The sequence below is a fragment of the Pelophylax lessonae genome (genome assembly GCF_965119305.1).
Source record: "Pelophylax lessonae genome assembly, chromosome: 1".
Taxonomy (NCBI): Eukaryota; Metazoa; Chordata; class Amphibia; order Anura; family Ranidae; genus Pelophylax; species Pelophylax lessonae.
In genome coordinates, this window is record NC_138768.1 from 629334178 (window position 1) to 629348795 (window position 14618).

The 14618-nt window shown below is 48.1% G+C and overlaps 1 protein-coding gene across 11 annotated transcripts in view; it reads left to right on the top strand.

Moving 5' to 3' along the window:
* The window catches only part of BLTP1 (bridge-like lipid transfer protein family member 1), a 754177-nt gene that overhangs the window by 534225 nt on the left and 205334 nt on the right, over positions 1–14618 (top strand). For all 11 annotated transcript variants that reach the window (XM_082243836.1, XM_082243839.1, XM_082243842.1 and 8 more), the window contains one exon: positions 1655–1752. In XM_082243836.1, coding sequence (XP_082099962.1) covers positions 1655–1752 — 98 coding nt within the window. The remainder of the gene's footprint in view (positions 1–1654; positions 1753–14618) is intronic.

The following is a 14618-nucleotide window of genomic DNA, read 5'->3' on the forward strand; positions in this document are numbered from 1 at the left end:
TTCTAAGTCGGAGCGACTTGTGTCGCTCCTATTAGAACGGGTCCTGTATCGGTCAATGGACCGCGAGGGAGCGCGACTTGTCAGTCTGCCAAGTCGCCTGACAAGTCGCGCTAATGTGAACCGGCTCTTAGTCTTCTGTTTGTTTGTTTTTGTTTGTTTTTTGTTTGAGTGCAGAAATGTACTTTTTGTAGTGTTTCCCCAGAGGAAGCAAAGGTCTAAATCAAATTATACAGTAAAGCAGCCATTCTCAACCAGGAGTTCATGGAACCCTAGGGTTCCTCCTGTTTATGCTAGGGGTTTCAGCTGTGGCTGATTAACCATCCACCTAATGGTGATTGCTATGTTCCAGGTCCAGTGCCACTTGACAGAGCCAGCAGCAATGACACCAGTGATCTTCTTATATGTATGTAAGGGTTTGTTCACACGTGCATCAATACCCTGTGGTTAATCTGCATTCAGTGTTAATAAAGCCTCATAGCTTCCCTTCAATGTCTGCCATGAATGCTACAATGGGCACCACACAGTGCAGTAAACAAAAGAGTGATGGCATTCTGTTTTGTTAAAAATTAAGCAGCATGTTGCTTTCAGGAGGCATCGCTGCTTTCAGCTACCAACATTAATTTTAATAGTAGTGCACCTTAACTGCAACAATAGAGTTTAAAGCACATTAGAGAAACATTTATAAAGTGTTAGCTGAGTGTTAGGGAAAGACAGTGGAGGTTCCTGTACCCCAGAATGCACTGGAAAATGATGGAGTGCTAGGAAAGAGCACCTCCAGCCACTTCCTGTTTTTACAAAGCAGCCTTGTGATAACACCATTTGCTTCTGTGTGCAGGCAAAAGCTTCAAGTCAGCCAGCAGCCAGCAATACTGACAGCGCCAGGCAGGAGTATTGAACATTATTGCCAGTGGCAAAGCTTTTTGTGTCAGCAAAGTGTTTGTGCCAGCAAGAGTCAGTGCCAGCCTCACCAGCAATTGTTTGTACATGGAAGTGACAATGTCAGCCAATATCATGAAGGCTATCAATGGATTCAATGCATAATATTGAGACAAATATCAGCTGCGGAATCCAAAGGGCCTGGTATGGATTGGAGGGGGGGGTACAACCCCACGCTGTTTTTTTTTTTTTAATGCTTTTTGTTTACATTCTGCTGTCAGCGGGGAATCCTCCCCTGACAGCAGGGATGACTCATGGTTGTTAGGACGCATGCTGGTGTCGGATCCTTAATAACCAATGACTCATCCCTTCTGCAGACAGCAGATATGAGTCACTAGTTGTAAAGAAGCTAGCAGGTGGTGTTGGCAGCACCAAAAAGGCATGTACATGCATTTTTAGTGCTACTCCATGAAGTCTATAGGGCACTGCAGCACACGTAAGTAACACAAGCACCTTCCCCAAAGTCGCATCACAGTTGTGTTGTATTGATATGAACAAGCACCATTGAAAACAATGGGATTTCCTAAGTCCTGTGATTCTGAGTTGCATCTAAAATTGCACTAATGTGAACGTGGCCTAAAAGCTTTGCACACGTACACTTTTGTTCTGGTGTTTGGGGAGCTCATTGTAGTTTTGGATTTTCCAATGCATGTTTGTAAATATCAGCATGTTTATGTCCTATTGAGTTACATTTGAAATGTTGTCTATGTATCTACAGGAGGCGAGCAGCCAATTCCACTATGGAATGAGCATGACGGTACAACAGATGGAGACAAGCCAAAAATCCTGCTTTATTCCTTAAATTTACGATTCAAGGTGTGACTTTAATACAATTTAATTTATCTCATTTTTTGCTGTGCAGTGCATCCTGAAAGTATTCACATCGCTTCACTTTTTCCACATTTTGTTATGTTACAGCCTTATTCCAATATTGATTAAATTCAATATTTTCCTCAAAATTCTACAAACAATACCCCATAATGACAACGTGAAAGAAGTTTTTTTTTTAATTTTTAATTTTTTTTTGTTTACAATTTTTAAATTTATTATAAAAAAAAAAAAAAAAGTGTACATAAGTATTCACAGCCTTTACCCAATACTTTGTTAAAGCATCTTTGGCACCAATTACAGCCTCAAGTCTTTCTGAGTATGATGCTACAAGCTTGGCACACCTATTTTTGGGCAGTTTCTCCCAGTCTTCTTTTCAGGACTTCTCAAGCTCCATCAGGTTGGATGGGGAGTGTCTATGCACATCCATTTTCAGATCTCTCCAGAGATGTTCAATTTAGTTCAAGTCTGGGCTCTGGCTGGGCCTCTTAAGGACTTTCACAGATCTGTCCCATAGCCACTCCTTTCTTATCTTGTCTGTGTGCTTAGGGTCATGTTGGATGATGAACCTTTGCCCCAGTCTGAGGTCCAGAGTGCTCTTGAGCAGGTTTTTATCAAGGATGTCTCTATACATCGCTTCATTCATCTTTCCCTCGATCCTGACTAGTCTCCCACTTCCTGCCGCTGAAAAACTTCCCCACAGCATGATGCTGCCACCACCATGCTTCACTGTAGGGATAGTATTGGCCAGGTGATGAGCAGTGCCTGGCTTCCTCCAGACATGACACTTGCCATTCATGCCAAAGTGTTCAATCTTTAATCAGACCAGAGAATTTTGTTTCTCATGGTCTGAGAGTCCTTCAGGTGCCTTTTTACAAACTCCAGGCGGGCTGTCATGTGCCTTTTACTGAGGAGTGGCTTCTGTCTGGCCACTCTACCATACAAGTCTGATTGGTGAAGTGCTGCAGAGATGGTTGTTCTTCTGGAAGAAGGTTCTCCTCTCTCCACAGAGAAATGCTGGGGCTCTGTCAGAGTGACTATCGGGTTCTTGGTCACCTCCCTGACTAAGGCCCTTCTCCAGCGATCGCTCAGTTTGGCTGGAATTCCCGCTCTAGGCAGAGTCATGGTGGTTCCAAACTTCTTCCATTTACGGATGATGGAGCCCATTGTGCTCATTTGGACCTTCAATGTTGCAGAAAATTTTCTGTGCTCTCGGAGGTGTCTCAGAGGTCTACAGACAATCTTTGGACTTCATGGCTTGGTTTGTGTTCTGACATGCACTGTTAACTGTGGGGCCTTATATAGACAGGTGTGTGCCTTTCCAAATAATGCCCAATCAGCTGAATTTACCACAAGTGGACTCCAATCAAGTTGTAGAAACATCTCAAGGATGATCACTGAAAACAGGATGCACCTGAGCTCAATCTTTTTTTTTTTTTCTTTTTTTTTTTAGAAATAATTTTGAGTTTTATAAGAGGAACAAGCCAGAGTGTACAAACAGTTGAGCAATAATACAAGAAAAAATATTGGTCAATCCAGTAAATAACAAACAAATTTTATGAGTACATCTTAAAGGACGTTTCTCTTACGTCCTCCGACAGTCGCCGCCCACTCACAAGTCTTCACCAATGGGTATTGACCTTTGCTCCGCAGGAGTATCTAGGCACAAGATTTGTTAATAACAAAAGCTTTTAGCATAGACACACCCCTAGGGGCTGTCCCCTTAGTCAATACCTCCCTGCACCAGCATTCCCAACTCAGTTTGATCTTGCCTAGCTTAGGAGTAGCAGGCTTTCCTGTGCTGGGGCTTCAGTCTCAGCCTTCTACCCTTTTTTTTATTTTATTTCAAGTATTTTTCTTTTCTTTACTAGCTGTTATTTTGTCAGCTTTAGTTTAGGGATCTTCGGATGAAGATGATCATGCGGAGCTGGGTCTCGAACTGGCCGCCCTGGATCCCAGGGCTGAGGGCCAGATGGATCCCCAGCCTGCCATTGAGCGTTCAGCTACGGTTCGCCCTGGCGCCATGAACGACCCATCCCTGCTCGCTGCAGGGATGCTGCCTGTGAGGTGGCTACCTCACTGGACGCCATTCTGCGGTCTTGTGCTGCAGTCCACAGCGTCCTGGCTGCGGCACTCCCTGTCGTCTTGATAGCGGTTTGTCGCTGGAGACGGCTCCCCGCGCCATCCGGTACGGTAAGTACCTTCTGTGTGGGGACCATCTGTGTGGGTGTCAGTCTGTGGCTGTGTGTACCCCCATGTCTGTATGAAGTGCGGGCTCCCTGTCAGATCCCTGTATGGGTTAGCATGCCTTTGTGGGCTGCGAGGGGGGGACCCTCCCACTCTGCTGTGAGTTCTGTCTGGGGCAGATTGGGTGCAGACATGCTTGAGCGACGGCCGCTGTTGCGGCCTGCCATTTTTTTGCAGAAATGCTATGGACGGCCCTGTCTCTGTACAGCGCTGTGTTTTGGCGCCACTCGCCGCCATTTTGGCGGGCCGCGCTCGTTCGAGCACATGTCGGCGCCATTGTCTTGTAGCCTCTATCCCTCAGCCGAGCGGCCATTTTTGCGGAGCTTTCATAGGCTATATCAGTCAGCCGGTTATTGCATCATTTCCTCTCTCTCTGGAACAGCGATCGGTGGCAGCAGCCTGTTTGTGCTCTCTCCAGGTTTTTCCTTCATTGTCCTGTCATTCCTTGCTCAGTGTTCTCTATCCCTGCGGGATCGGTGCATACAGTAGTGTACGGTGGGCTGCGCTCGCCGTGGTGTTAAAGGGCCAGTACCTTTTTTTCCTTTCATTGCTGTGGGCATGGATTCTCAGGATAGCAAGTTTCCCTCCGCCCTGGTGGGGGACCAGGGGGCTGCTGCTCCCCCCGAGGGGGCTGATCTGGCCACGGTAGTGGCGTCCTTAGTTTCTCAGATGCATGTGCTGATGGCTGAACGATCCGCAAAAAGGGCCAGGTTATCCATTTCCTCTGATTCAGAGGGCGATGTGGCTGCTGTGGCTGGCGTGCCCTTCTCAGGGTCTCGCTCATCTCTGGACCTTATGGGGTCTGAGGGGGAGGCGGAGGTGGAAGGGGTTGATGTTTCTCCCCCTGGCTCGCCTGAAGAGCTTGCACTCATGGATGAGCTGATTGCCTCCATTAAGGATACGTTGCACCTGGAGGAGGAGCCCACTCCTCCTGCTAGGGTGTCCTCCTTTGGGACGCAAAGAACCCGCAAATCAGCGCAGGTTTTTCCATGCCCTGCAGAATTTCATCATACTGTTAATGAGCAGTGGCGCAATTTAAAGAAGCCCTTTACAGTGCCGAATAAGTTTAAACTGCTTTATCCGTTTGCGCCCTCCACCGACGAGCGTTGGTGTGTGGCGCCTCAGGTGGATCACGCGGTAGCCGTTTTAAACAAAGCTACTGCGGTTCCTTCTGAGGATACCCCGGTTTTCCGGGACCCTACGGACAGGAGGTTGGAGTCTCTTGCCCGTCATGCCTATATGGTTGCTGGTTCTATGCTAAAACCTATTTTTGCTTCGGTTATGGCGGCCCAGGCGGTTGCCGATTGGACGAAGGTGCTCAGACCCTGGTGGCTGATTCGGCTCCGCCTACCACGTTGGCTATGGTGGATCAAATTCATCAAGGAGTCATGTACTTGTGTGATGCGGACTTGAATTTAGCTCCTTTGGCTGCATGCCTGTCCAGCGTGGCGGTGCTGAACCGTCGTCTGATATGGCTGAAAAGTTGGTCGGTCGACCAATCTTCTCGCAAGACGTTGGCGGACTTTCCCTACGTGGGATCTCGCCTTTTTGGCGAGGCTTTGGATACTCTGATCAAAGGAGTTACGGGGGGCAAGAGTACTCTCTTACCCCAGAATCCCAAGCACAAATCTTTCCGTGGCAAACGGAACTCCTCGTTTAGGCCCTCTCAGGGGTCCTTTCGTGCCTTTCGGTCGCAATCCAAGGGCAAAGCCCTTCAAAGGCCAAGGCTCCCAGAAGAAGCCCTGGGCGGGTAAGCAAAAATCCGGCCAGTCCGGTTCGTCAACCCATGCCAATTCCGCCTGAAGGGGCGCCCTCACCCGTTTCTGGGGTGGGGGGACGTATGCGCAGTTTCCTCCAACCTTGACTGTTCCGCATTCAGGACAGATGGGTTCAGGAAATCGTTCGATCTGGTTACAAGATCAAATTTCTCTCTCGGCCGGCGGGCAGATTTTTTCCCTCAAATCTTCAGCTGTCTCCAGAGCGCTTGCAGGATCTGCACCTGGCGGTGCGGGCCCAAGGAGTGGTGGTTCCGGTGCCTCATCGGGACAGATTTCGGGGGTTTTACTCCAATATGTTCACTGTGCCCAGAAAGGAGGGCAAGGTGCGTCCGATTCTGGACTTGAAAGCTCTGAACCGCTTTGTGCGGGTTCGCAAGTTCCGCATGGAATCCCTGCGCTCAGTGGTGGCTGCCCTGAGTCCGGGGGAATTCATGGCCTCCATCGATCTGAAGGATGCATACCTACACATCCCCATTTTCGAGGGTCACCAAAGGTACCTTCGATTCGCCATTGCGGAGGATCACTACCAATTCGTGGCGTTACCTTTCGGTCTCGCTTCGGCTCCACGGGTTTTTACCAAGGTGCTGGCGCCGGTTCTGGCCCTGTTGCGAGCACAGGGCATTGCTGTCTTGGGGTATCTGGACGATCTCCTGATAAGGTCAAATGCCAGCCAGAGTCTGGTGACCGACCTGTCCACCACGGTGCAGACACTGCAAGAGTTCAGTTGGACCATAAACTTTCCGAAGTCGACTCTGTGTCCTTCGGTTCGGCTTCCCTATCTGGGGATGGTTCTGGATTCTGTTCAAGCGAGGGTCTTCCTGCCGGCAGACAAGCTCCGGACACTTCGGGACGAGGTCGGGTCCCTCAGGTCCAACCAATACTCATCTCTCCGGACATGCATGAGATGTCTGGGTTTGATGGTCTCGACTTTCGAGACGATCCCTTTTGCCCAGTTTCACACGCAGGGTCTCCAGGCGGAGATTCTTGCCGAGTGGGACGGGCGACCGCAGTCCCTGGATCTGCGGATCTCATTGAGCCAACGCACCAGAAGGGATCTTCTGTGGTGGCTCCAGTCCCCGGCGGTGTCGGGGGGCAAATCTTTTCGTCCATTGTTGTGGACGGTGATCACCACGGATGCCAGCCTGTCGGGCTGGGGTGGTGTTCTGGGCGTTCTGTCCGCCCAGGGAACTTGGTCGGAGGAGGAGTCCTCCCTTCCGATCAACATTCTGGAATTGCGAGCGATAAAGCTTTGCCTTCTGCAATAGTCGGAACGGCTTCAGGGCCGTCCGGTTCGGGTTCAGACGGACAATGCCACCGCGGTGGCCTACATCAACCATCAAGGGGGCACCAGGAGTGCCCGAGCGGCTCGGGAAGTGGCCGACATTCTGTCTTGGGCCGAGACGCACGTCCCGGCGATAACGGCAGTTCACATTCCGGGGGTGGAGAACTGGCAGGCGGATTATCTGAGTCGCCAGACCCTGGACCAGGGGGAATGGTCCCTTCATCCGGATGTCTTCCAGATGTTGTGCGCGAAAAGGGGCTCCCTAGATGTGGACCTGTTCGCGTCTCGTCTAAACAACAAGGTGGAAAGGTTCATGGCAAGGACGCGCGATCCTCGGGCGGACGCCTCGGACGCGTTAGTGGCGCCCTGGCATCGGTATCGTCTGATGTATGCCTTTCCACCGATTCAGCTGCTGTCCAGGCTCCTTCGCAGGTTAGCCTCAGAACCGCATGCAGTGATTCTGGTGGCACCGGACTGGCCTCGCTGGTCTTGGTACGCAGACCTCGTCAATCTGGCAGTCGACGCTCCGTGGCGCCTGCCGCTTTGGAAAGACCTTCTGTCTCAAGATATTCCATCCTGCTTTACAGTCGCTGGCTTTAACGGCCTGGCTGTTGAAGGCCAGGTCCTGAAGGATAGGGGTCTCTCCCCTGAGGTCATTCCCACTTTGATCAAGGCTAGAAAAGCCTCTTCGGGGAAGATTTACTACCGTACTTGGAAAGCATACTTTGCCTGGTGTGAGTCCAGGGGGTATTCCCCTCGCTCGTACTCGGTGTCGAGAGTGTTGGCTTTCCTCCAAACTGGAGTGGACCAGCATTTGGCGCTGGCCACAATTAAGGGCCAGATTTCTGCGCTGGCCGTTCTTTTTCAGCGCCCTGTGGCATCAAATTCATTGGTCCGCACCTTTGTTCAGGGGGTGCGACATTTGGCACCTCCTAGGAGGGAGCCTTTGCCTCCATGGGACTTGAACCTAGTTCTGTCCGTGTTGCAACATGCTCCCTTTGAAAAGATCTGGGAGATCTCGTTGCCTCTGTTGTCCAAAAAGGTGGCTTTTTTGGTGGCGATCACTTCGGCTCGCAGGGTGTCGGAGCTGGCGGCTTTGTCCTGCAGCTCTCCCTACTTGGTGGTTCACAAAGATAAGGTGGTCTTGCGACCTAACCTGTCCTTTCTGCCGAAAGTGATCTCGGATTTTCACCTTAATGAGGAAATTGTCTTGCCTTCGCTCTGCGCGAAGCCGAATCATCCTAAGGAGGTTGCCTTACATTCCTTGGATGTTGTCCGGGCGATCAGGGTTTACCTGTCGTCCACTAAGCCTTTTCGCAAGTCGGATTCCCTCTTTGTCCTTCCTGAGGGACCTCGGAAGGGCATGGCGGCATCGGCTGCGACTATCGCCGAATGGATTAGGCAAACCATTGTGCAGGCCTATGCCTTGAAGGAGAGGGTTCCTCCCTTCCCTGTAAAAGCGCACTCTACCAGGTCGTTGAGTACGTCTTGGGCTTTCCGGCATCAGGCTTCTGTGGCCCAGGTGTGTAAGGCGGCGACTTGGTCGTCCTTTCACACCTTCTCAAAGTTTTATAAGGTGGATGTTCAGGCATCGGCCGATGCCTCCTTTGGCCGTAAAGTTCTCAGTGCGGCAGTGCCTTAGGGACCCTTGTTTTGGGTCCTTGGCTGTTGGGGTGTTTTACCCCTGGGTTACTTGTTTTTTCCTGGGTTGTTGCTCCTGTTGAGCACGTTTTCCTGTTGCCCAGTTGGTTCTCTTACTGTGTGTAAGGTTCCTTTCTCTGATGTGGGTACTGCGTTGTTTTTTTTGCGGCTGCGTCTCCCACCCCTCAGGTCTACACTGCTTTGGGACATCCCATTGGTGAAGACTTGTGAGTGGGCGGCGACTGCCGGAGGACGTAAGAGAAAACGGAATTTTTGTAAAATCTTACCGTAAAATTCCTTTCTCTGAGTCCTCCGACAGTCGCCGCCCCCCGCCCCTCTTTTGGGGTTTTTGTGTACTCTTACTGCTATGCTACCAAACTGAGTTGGGAATGCTGGTGCAGGGAGGTATTGACTAAGGGGACAGCCCCTAGGGGTGTGTCTATGCTAAAAGCTTTTGTTATTAACAAATCTTGTGCCTAGCTACTCCTGCGGAGCAAAGGTCAATACCCATTGATTAACCTTCCTAGCGGTATTCCGAGTGTGACTCGGGGTAAGATTTTAGTGCCAAAAGCGGTAACCCCGAGTCACACTCGGGGTAGCGCTAAGAAGATTGCTGGATGCTGGAGGAGGTTTTACTTACCTTTTCTCCGGGATCCAGCGAAGACTGCGAGCGGTGTGCGGCGGCGGAGCTCTCTCCCGATCGTCTGCGAGCCCCGGCTTCCGTCTCCGGCGACGTGACGTCCGCCGGGGGGTGGAACCGGCGGCAAATTCGAATGTAAAATGCACCAAACACACTGATACCGTTCAAAATAAAATAAAATCACATTACATTACCCCCCAGTGCCCTTTCCTGCAGTTTTACTGTACTTTTTATGTAAATATATGTATGTATATATATATATACATATTTATACAGTATATATATATATATATACGTATATATATACACATATACATATATATATATATATATATATATATATATATACACACACATATATATATATATATATATATATATATATATGTATATATATATATATATATATATATGATATACACGTAATTCTTGTGAATGAGCAGCCCAAACCAACTGTATACATTATATATATATATATATATATATATATATATATATATATATATATATAAATATATATATAATATATGTATACATACATATATATATATATATATATATATATATATATATATAATAAATGTATACAGTTGGTTTGGGCTGCTCATTCACAAGAATTACATGCTTTCAGCACCTAAAATAATGGTACCGCTTTCAGCACCTAAAATCCAAAAGAATCATACCGCCAGGGAGGTTAAGACTTGTGAGTGGGCGGCGACTGTCGGAGGACTCAGAGAAAGGAATTTTACGGTTAGATTTTACAAAAATTCAGTTTTTCTGTGGTTAACCGCTTGCCGACCGCTGCAAGTACATGTACTGCGGCAGTCAGCCTTCCTGGGCAAAGCGACGTAGTACTACTACTACTACTAGCCTGTAGGGGGTGCGCGCCCCCGCTCGTTCACGGCCATCCCCGCGCTCGTTCACGGCAGCTCCGGTGTCAGCCGGCCACTCGGGATCTCCCGCTGAAGAGGGAGAAAGGCAGGTGGCTGATGTAAACAAAGCCGCCTGTCATTTTCCCTGGTGTAACAGCAGAGACTATACGATCCTGCTATGTAGGATCGTATGTCTCTGTGGTTACATCAAAAGCCACGCCCCTTGACAGAAGCACGCCCCTAGGGACACACTTAACCCCTGGATCTCTAATAAAGTTAACCCCTTCCCTGCCAGTGTCATTTTTACAGTAACAATGCATATGTATAGCACTGATTACTGTAGTAATGTCACTGGTACCCCCAAAAGTGTAAAAAATGTTAGGGGTCCAATCTGTCCGCCACAATGTCGCAGTCCCGCAAAAAAAATCGCAGATCGCCATCATTACCAGTTAAAAATAAAACAATAAAAATGACATAAATCTTTCCCATTTTTTTTTTTGGGGAATTTCATATAAAAAATTTGAAAAATATTGTTATTTTTTCAAAATTTACGCTCTTTTTTTGTTTATAGCGCAAAAAATAAAAATCACACAGGTGATCAAATACCACCAAAAGAAAGCCCTGTTTGTGGGAAAAAAAGGACGTCAATTTAATTTGGGTACAGCGTCGCACGACCACGCAATTGTCCATTAGATTCACGCAGTGCCGAATCGCAAAATAGGCACTGGTCTTTGAGCAGCCAAATCCTCCGGGGCTTATGTGGTTAAAGAATGAAACTGATTAGATTTCACAACGTATCTTAGAAACATTAATCGCAAAACATAAGAGAAAAGAATTTCAGGACAATAGAACTAAAGCAATAGTGCACTCTAGTGGACAATTCGGGGAAGACAATTGTCATTTGTCCTGTGTGTATTCCTGCCAGGGTTTCCAAAATTGGCACATCTTGTGTACAGAACCTTCCTTGGGGGCCATAATATGTTTGAATATGTAAACTTCCCTAAGTAACCTAGTAACTTCATTAATTTCAGGGACCTCAACAGATTTCCATTTTCTCATCAGGACAGCTCTGGCCGCAAACAAAATCTGCATGGTAACAGGTCTAAGGGAACAGTGAATCGATTCACTTCCTATGCTCAATATAGCAAGAGCAGGGTTTTTCTTGAGTAGGTTACCGGTGACATTCGCGATCAATCGGAAAACGGCTGTCCAAAAACCTCTTACATGTAGGCATGACCATGTCATGTGGGGGAGTGTACCCTCTTGGGCACCACATCTCCAACAGTGGGCGGAATTATTTTTAGAAAATTTGGCAATCAGATGTGGCGTAAGGTACCATCTCTGGTGGAATTTTTGAGCTGACTCCCAGTAGTTTGTGCACCTAGTATATTTTAAATTATTACGGATGGCCCTGATCCACTGATCGGTTGTGAACGTTAAGTTAGGGTCCTTCTCCCATTTAAACATTTGTGGGGTTTTCACAAAGGTTGTTTTCATTTGCAGTAAGTTGTAAAAGACCGAGATACCTTTCCCAAAGTTTCAGCTCCCTCCATAGATTTTCTATAGGATTAAGGTCTGGAGACTGGCTAAGCCACTCCATGACCTTAATGTGCTTCATCTTGAGCCACTCCTTTGTTGCCTTGGCAATATGTTTTGGGCAGTTGTCATGCTGGAAGACCCATCCATGACCCATCTTCAGTGTTCTGGCTGAGGGAAGAAGGTTCTCATCCAAGATTTACCATCCAAGGGACAATACATGGTCCCTCAATGAGGCAAATTCAGCCTGTACCTTTAGCAGAGAAACAGTCCCAAAGCATAATGTTTCAACTTCCATGCTTGACTGTAGGGATGGTTTTCTTAGGGTCATAGCATTTTTCTTCCTCCAAACCCGGCGATGGTGTCTACCTTTTGAGGCGGTTCCATTTGCAAAGTTCCACACCAGACCTCTGCAGAGGGAGAAATTCTTGCCAAGTGGGACAAGAATCCACAGTCTCTAGACCAGGGGTCTTCAAACTACAGCCCTCCAGCTGTTCAGGAACTACAACTCCCATCATGCCTAGTCATGTCTGTGAATGTCAGAGTTTTACAATGCCTCATGGGACGTGTAGTTCCACAACAGCTGGAGGGCCGTAGATTGAGGATCCCTGCTCTAGACAATCTGATCCTGCTGAGTCGGGGTATGAGAGGGTTCCTGATCTGGTGGCTTCGCTCTCCGGCTCTTCGATGGGGAAAATCCTTGCTTCCCCTGTACTGGACGGTGGTCACCATGGATGCTAGCCTCTCCTGGTGGGGAGGTGTTTTGGGCATGGATTTTGCTCAGCAGTCAATGTACTGGTACTTCGGGCGATCAGACTTTGTCTGGTCCATTGGATGGTTTGTTTTCAGGGGTGTCCGGTACGGATTCAATCGGACAATGCCATGGCCATGACATATGTCAATCACCAGGGGGGCACAAAAAGTGTGCTTGCAGCTCGAAAAGTAGCCAGCATTCTAAGGTGGGTGGAAATTTAAGTTCCAGCTCTCTCTGCCGTGCATATTCCGGGGGTGGAAAATTGGCAGGCAGATTATCTCAGTCAACAGGCCTTGGACCACAGAGAGTGGTCTCTTCATGCGGAGGTGTTTCACCAGCTGTGCCTCTGGTGAGGAACTCCCGAGCTGGACCTGTTGGCCCCTCATTTCAACAGGAAGGTGCAGAGATTCGTGGCAAGGTCTCAAGATCCTCTAGCCAATGCCACGGATGCACTGGTGGCTCCTTGGGGCCAGGACTGTCTGATATACGACTTTCCCCCCTCTCAAACTTCTGCCGAGACTTCTACTGAAGTTCGAGGCAGGAGGAATTCCGGTCATCCTTGTGGCCCCAGACTGAGACCGCCGGTCTTTTGGTGATGTTGGTTCTTCAGAAACCGCCATTTGAAAATATTTGTGAGATTCCTCTGCTCACATTGTCCCAGAAGGCAGCCTTCTTGGTGGCAATTACTTCCGCACGCAGGCTGTCCGAGCTATCAGCCTTTTCTTGTTGTTCACCTTATCTGGTGGTTCACAAAGATAAAGTGGTGCTTCGCCCTTGTCAGTTGTTCCTTCCTAAGGTTGTCTCTGCTTTCCATCTGAATGAAGACATTGTGTTTCCTTCCCTGTGTCCTGAACCAAAGCATCCTAAGGCGCTTGCCTTGCATTCTCTGGATGTGGTTCCGGAGATCAGGGTATACCTGGCGGCAACTGAGTCATTAGGAAATCAGACTCACTTTTTGTCCTTACGGATGGACCTCGCAAAGGGTTGGCCGCTTAGTGCTCCCTGCGCTTTTCACCATCAGGCGTCAGTGATGCAGGTTGCAAGGCGGCCACCTGGTCGTCTGTGCACACTTTCCCAAAATGATACAAGTAAATGTGTTGGCATCTGCGGATGCTGCTTTTGGCTTCAAGGTTTTGCAGGCCGCTGTTTGTGAGGACTTTGTCCTCTTTGAGGGTGTGTTGGGTTTTTTTCAGGTGAGCTCCAGTTGTTCCTGGTTGAGCTCCATATTACCTGGTTGGCTAGATTTAGTCTTTGGGAATTTTTTCTCCTATGTTTTTTCCCACCCCTCATTTTGACACTGCTTTGGGGCGTCCCGATGGTCAAGAAGATTCTGGAGCTGTGTCCATCAGTGAACGAAAGAGAAAATTGGATTTTTGTCTTACCGTAAAATCCTTTTCTCTGATGTTCATTGACGCACACAGCACCCACCCCTCTATTGAGTTGGGTTATTTTTCTTCTGAAGCTGCTTGCAACAAAACTGAATGCCTATAGCAGGAAGTGGGAGTATACCCCCTGGGAGGCGTTCTAAAGCTTTTTCCTGCCTAGTGTCCTACTTTTGTAGGGGGCAGCATAACCCAGTGGTCAAGAAGATTCTGGAGCTGTGTTCGTCAATGGACATCAGAGAAAATGATTTTTCGGTAAGACAAAAATCCAATTTTTCCCCACTGTAAATAATCTTAACCAGAGCTACATTTAATTTGCTTAAAGTATAAATAAGGCCAAAACGTTTTTTTTTCTTGTGTTGGAAAGCATAGGGAAGTCACTGTATCTATTTTCGTTAGACTCCCAAACGGATGCACAGCAATAAATACCTGCCAGTCGTTCTAATCCCTCACCACTCTAAATCGAAATAAGTGTTGCCTTTATTTATACTTTAGCACTGTTATTTTTTCAAAAATTTTTTATCCAATTTGGCAACTCAGTGCTGCTAATCTCTTCTTGTTTCTTTCAGTCACTTACAGTCCACATACTCTTGCTTCAATGTCAGCCACACATTATTGTTATGTACCTTTCCTACCCGGTGTGTGTTGGGACAGCCTCTTGTAGTCTCCGTTGGGGGAGCTTTTGAAAGTGTGACACCACAGGAGCACAGCTGGGGGACCAC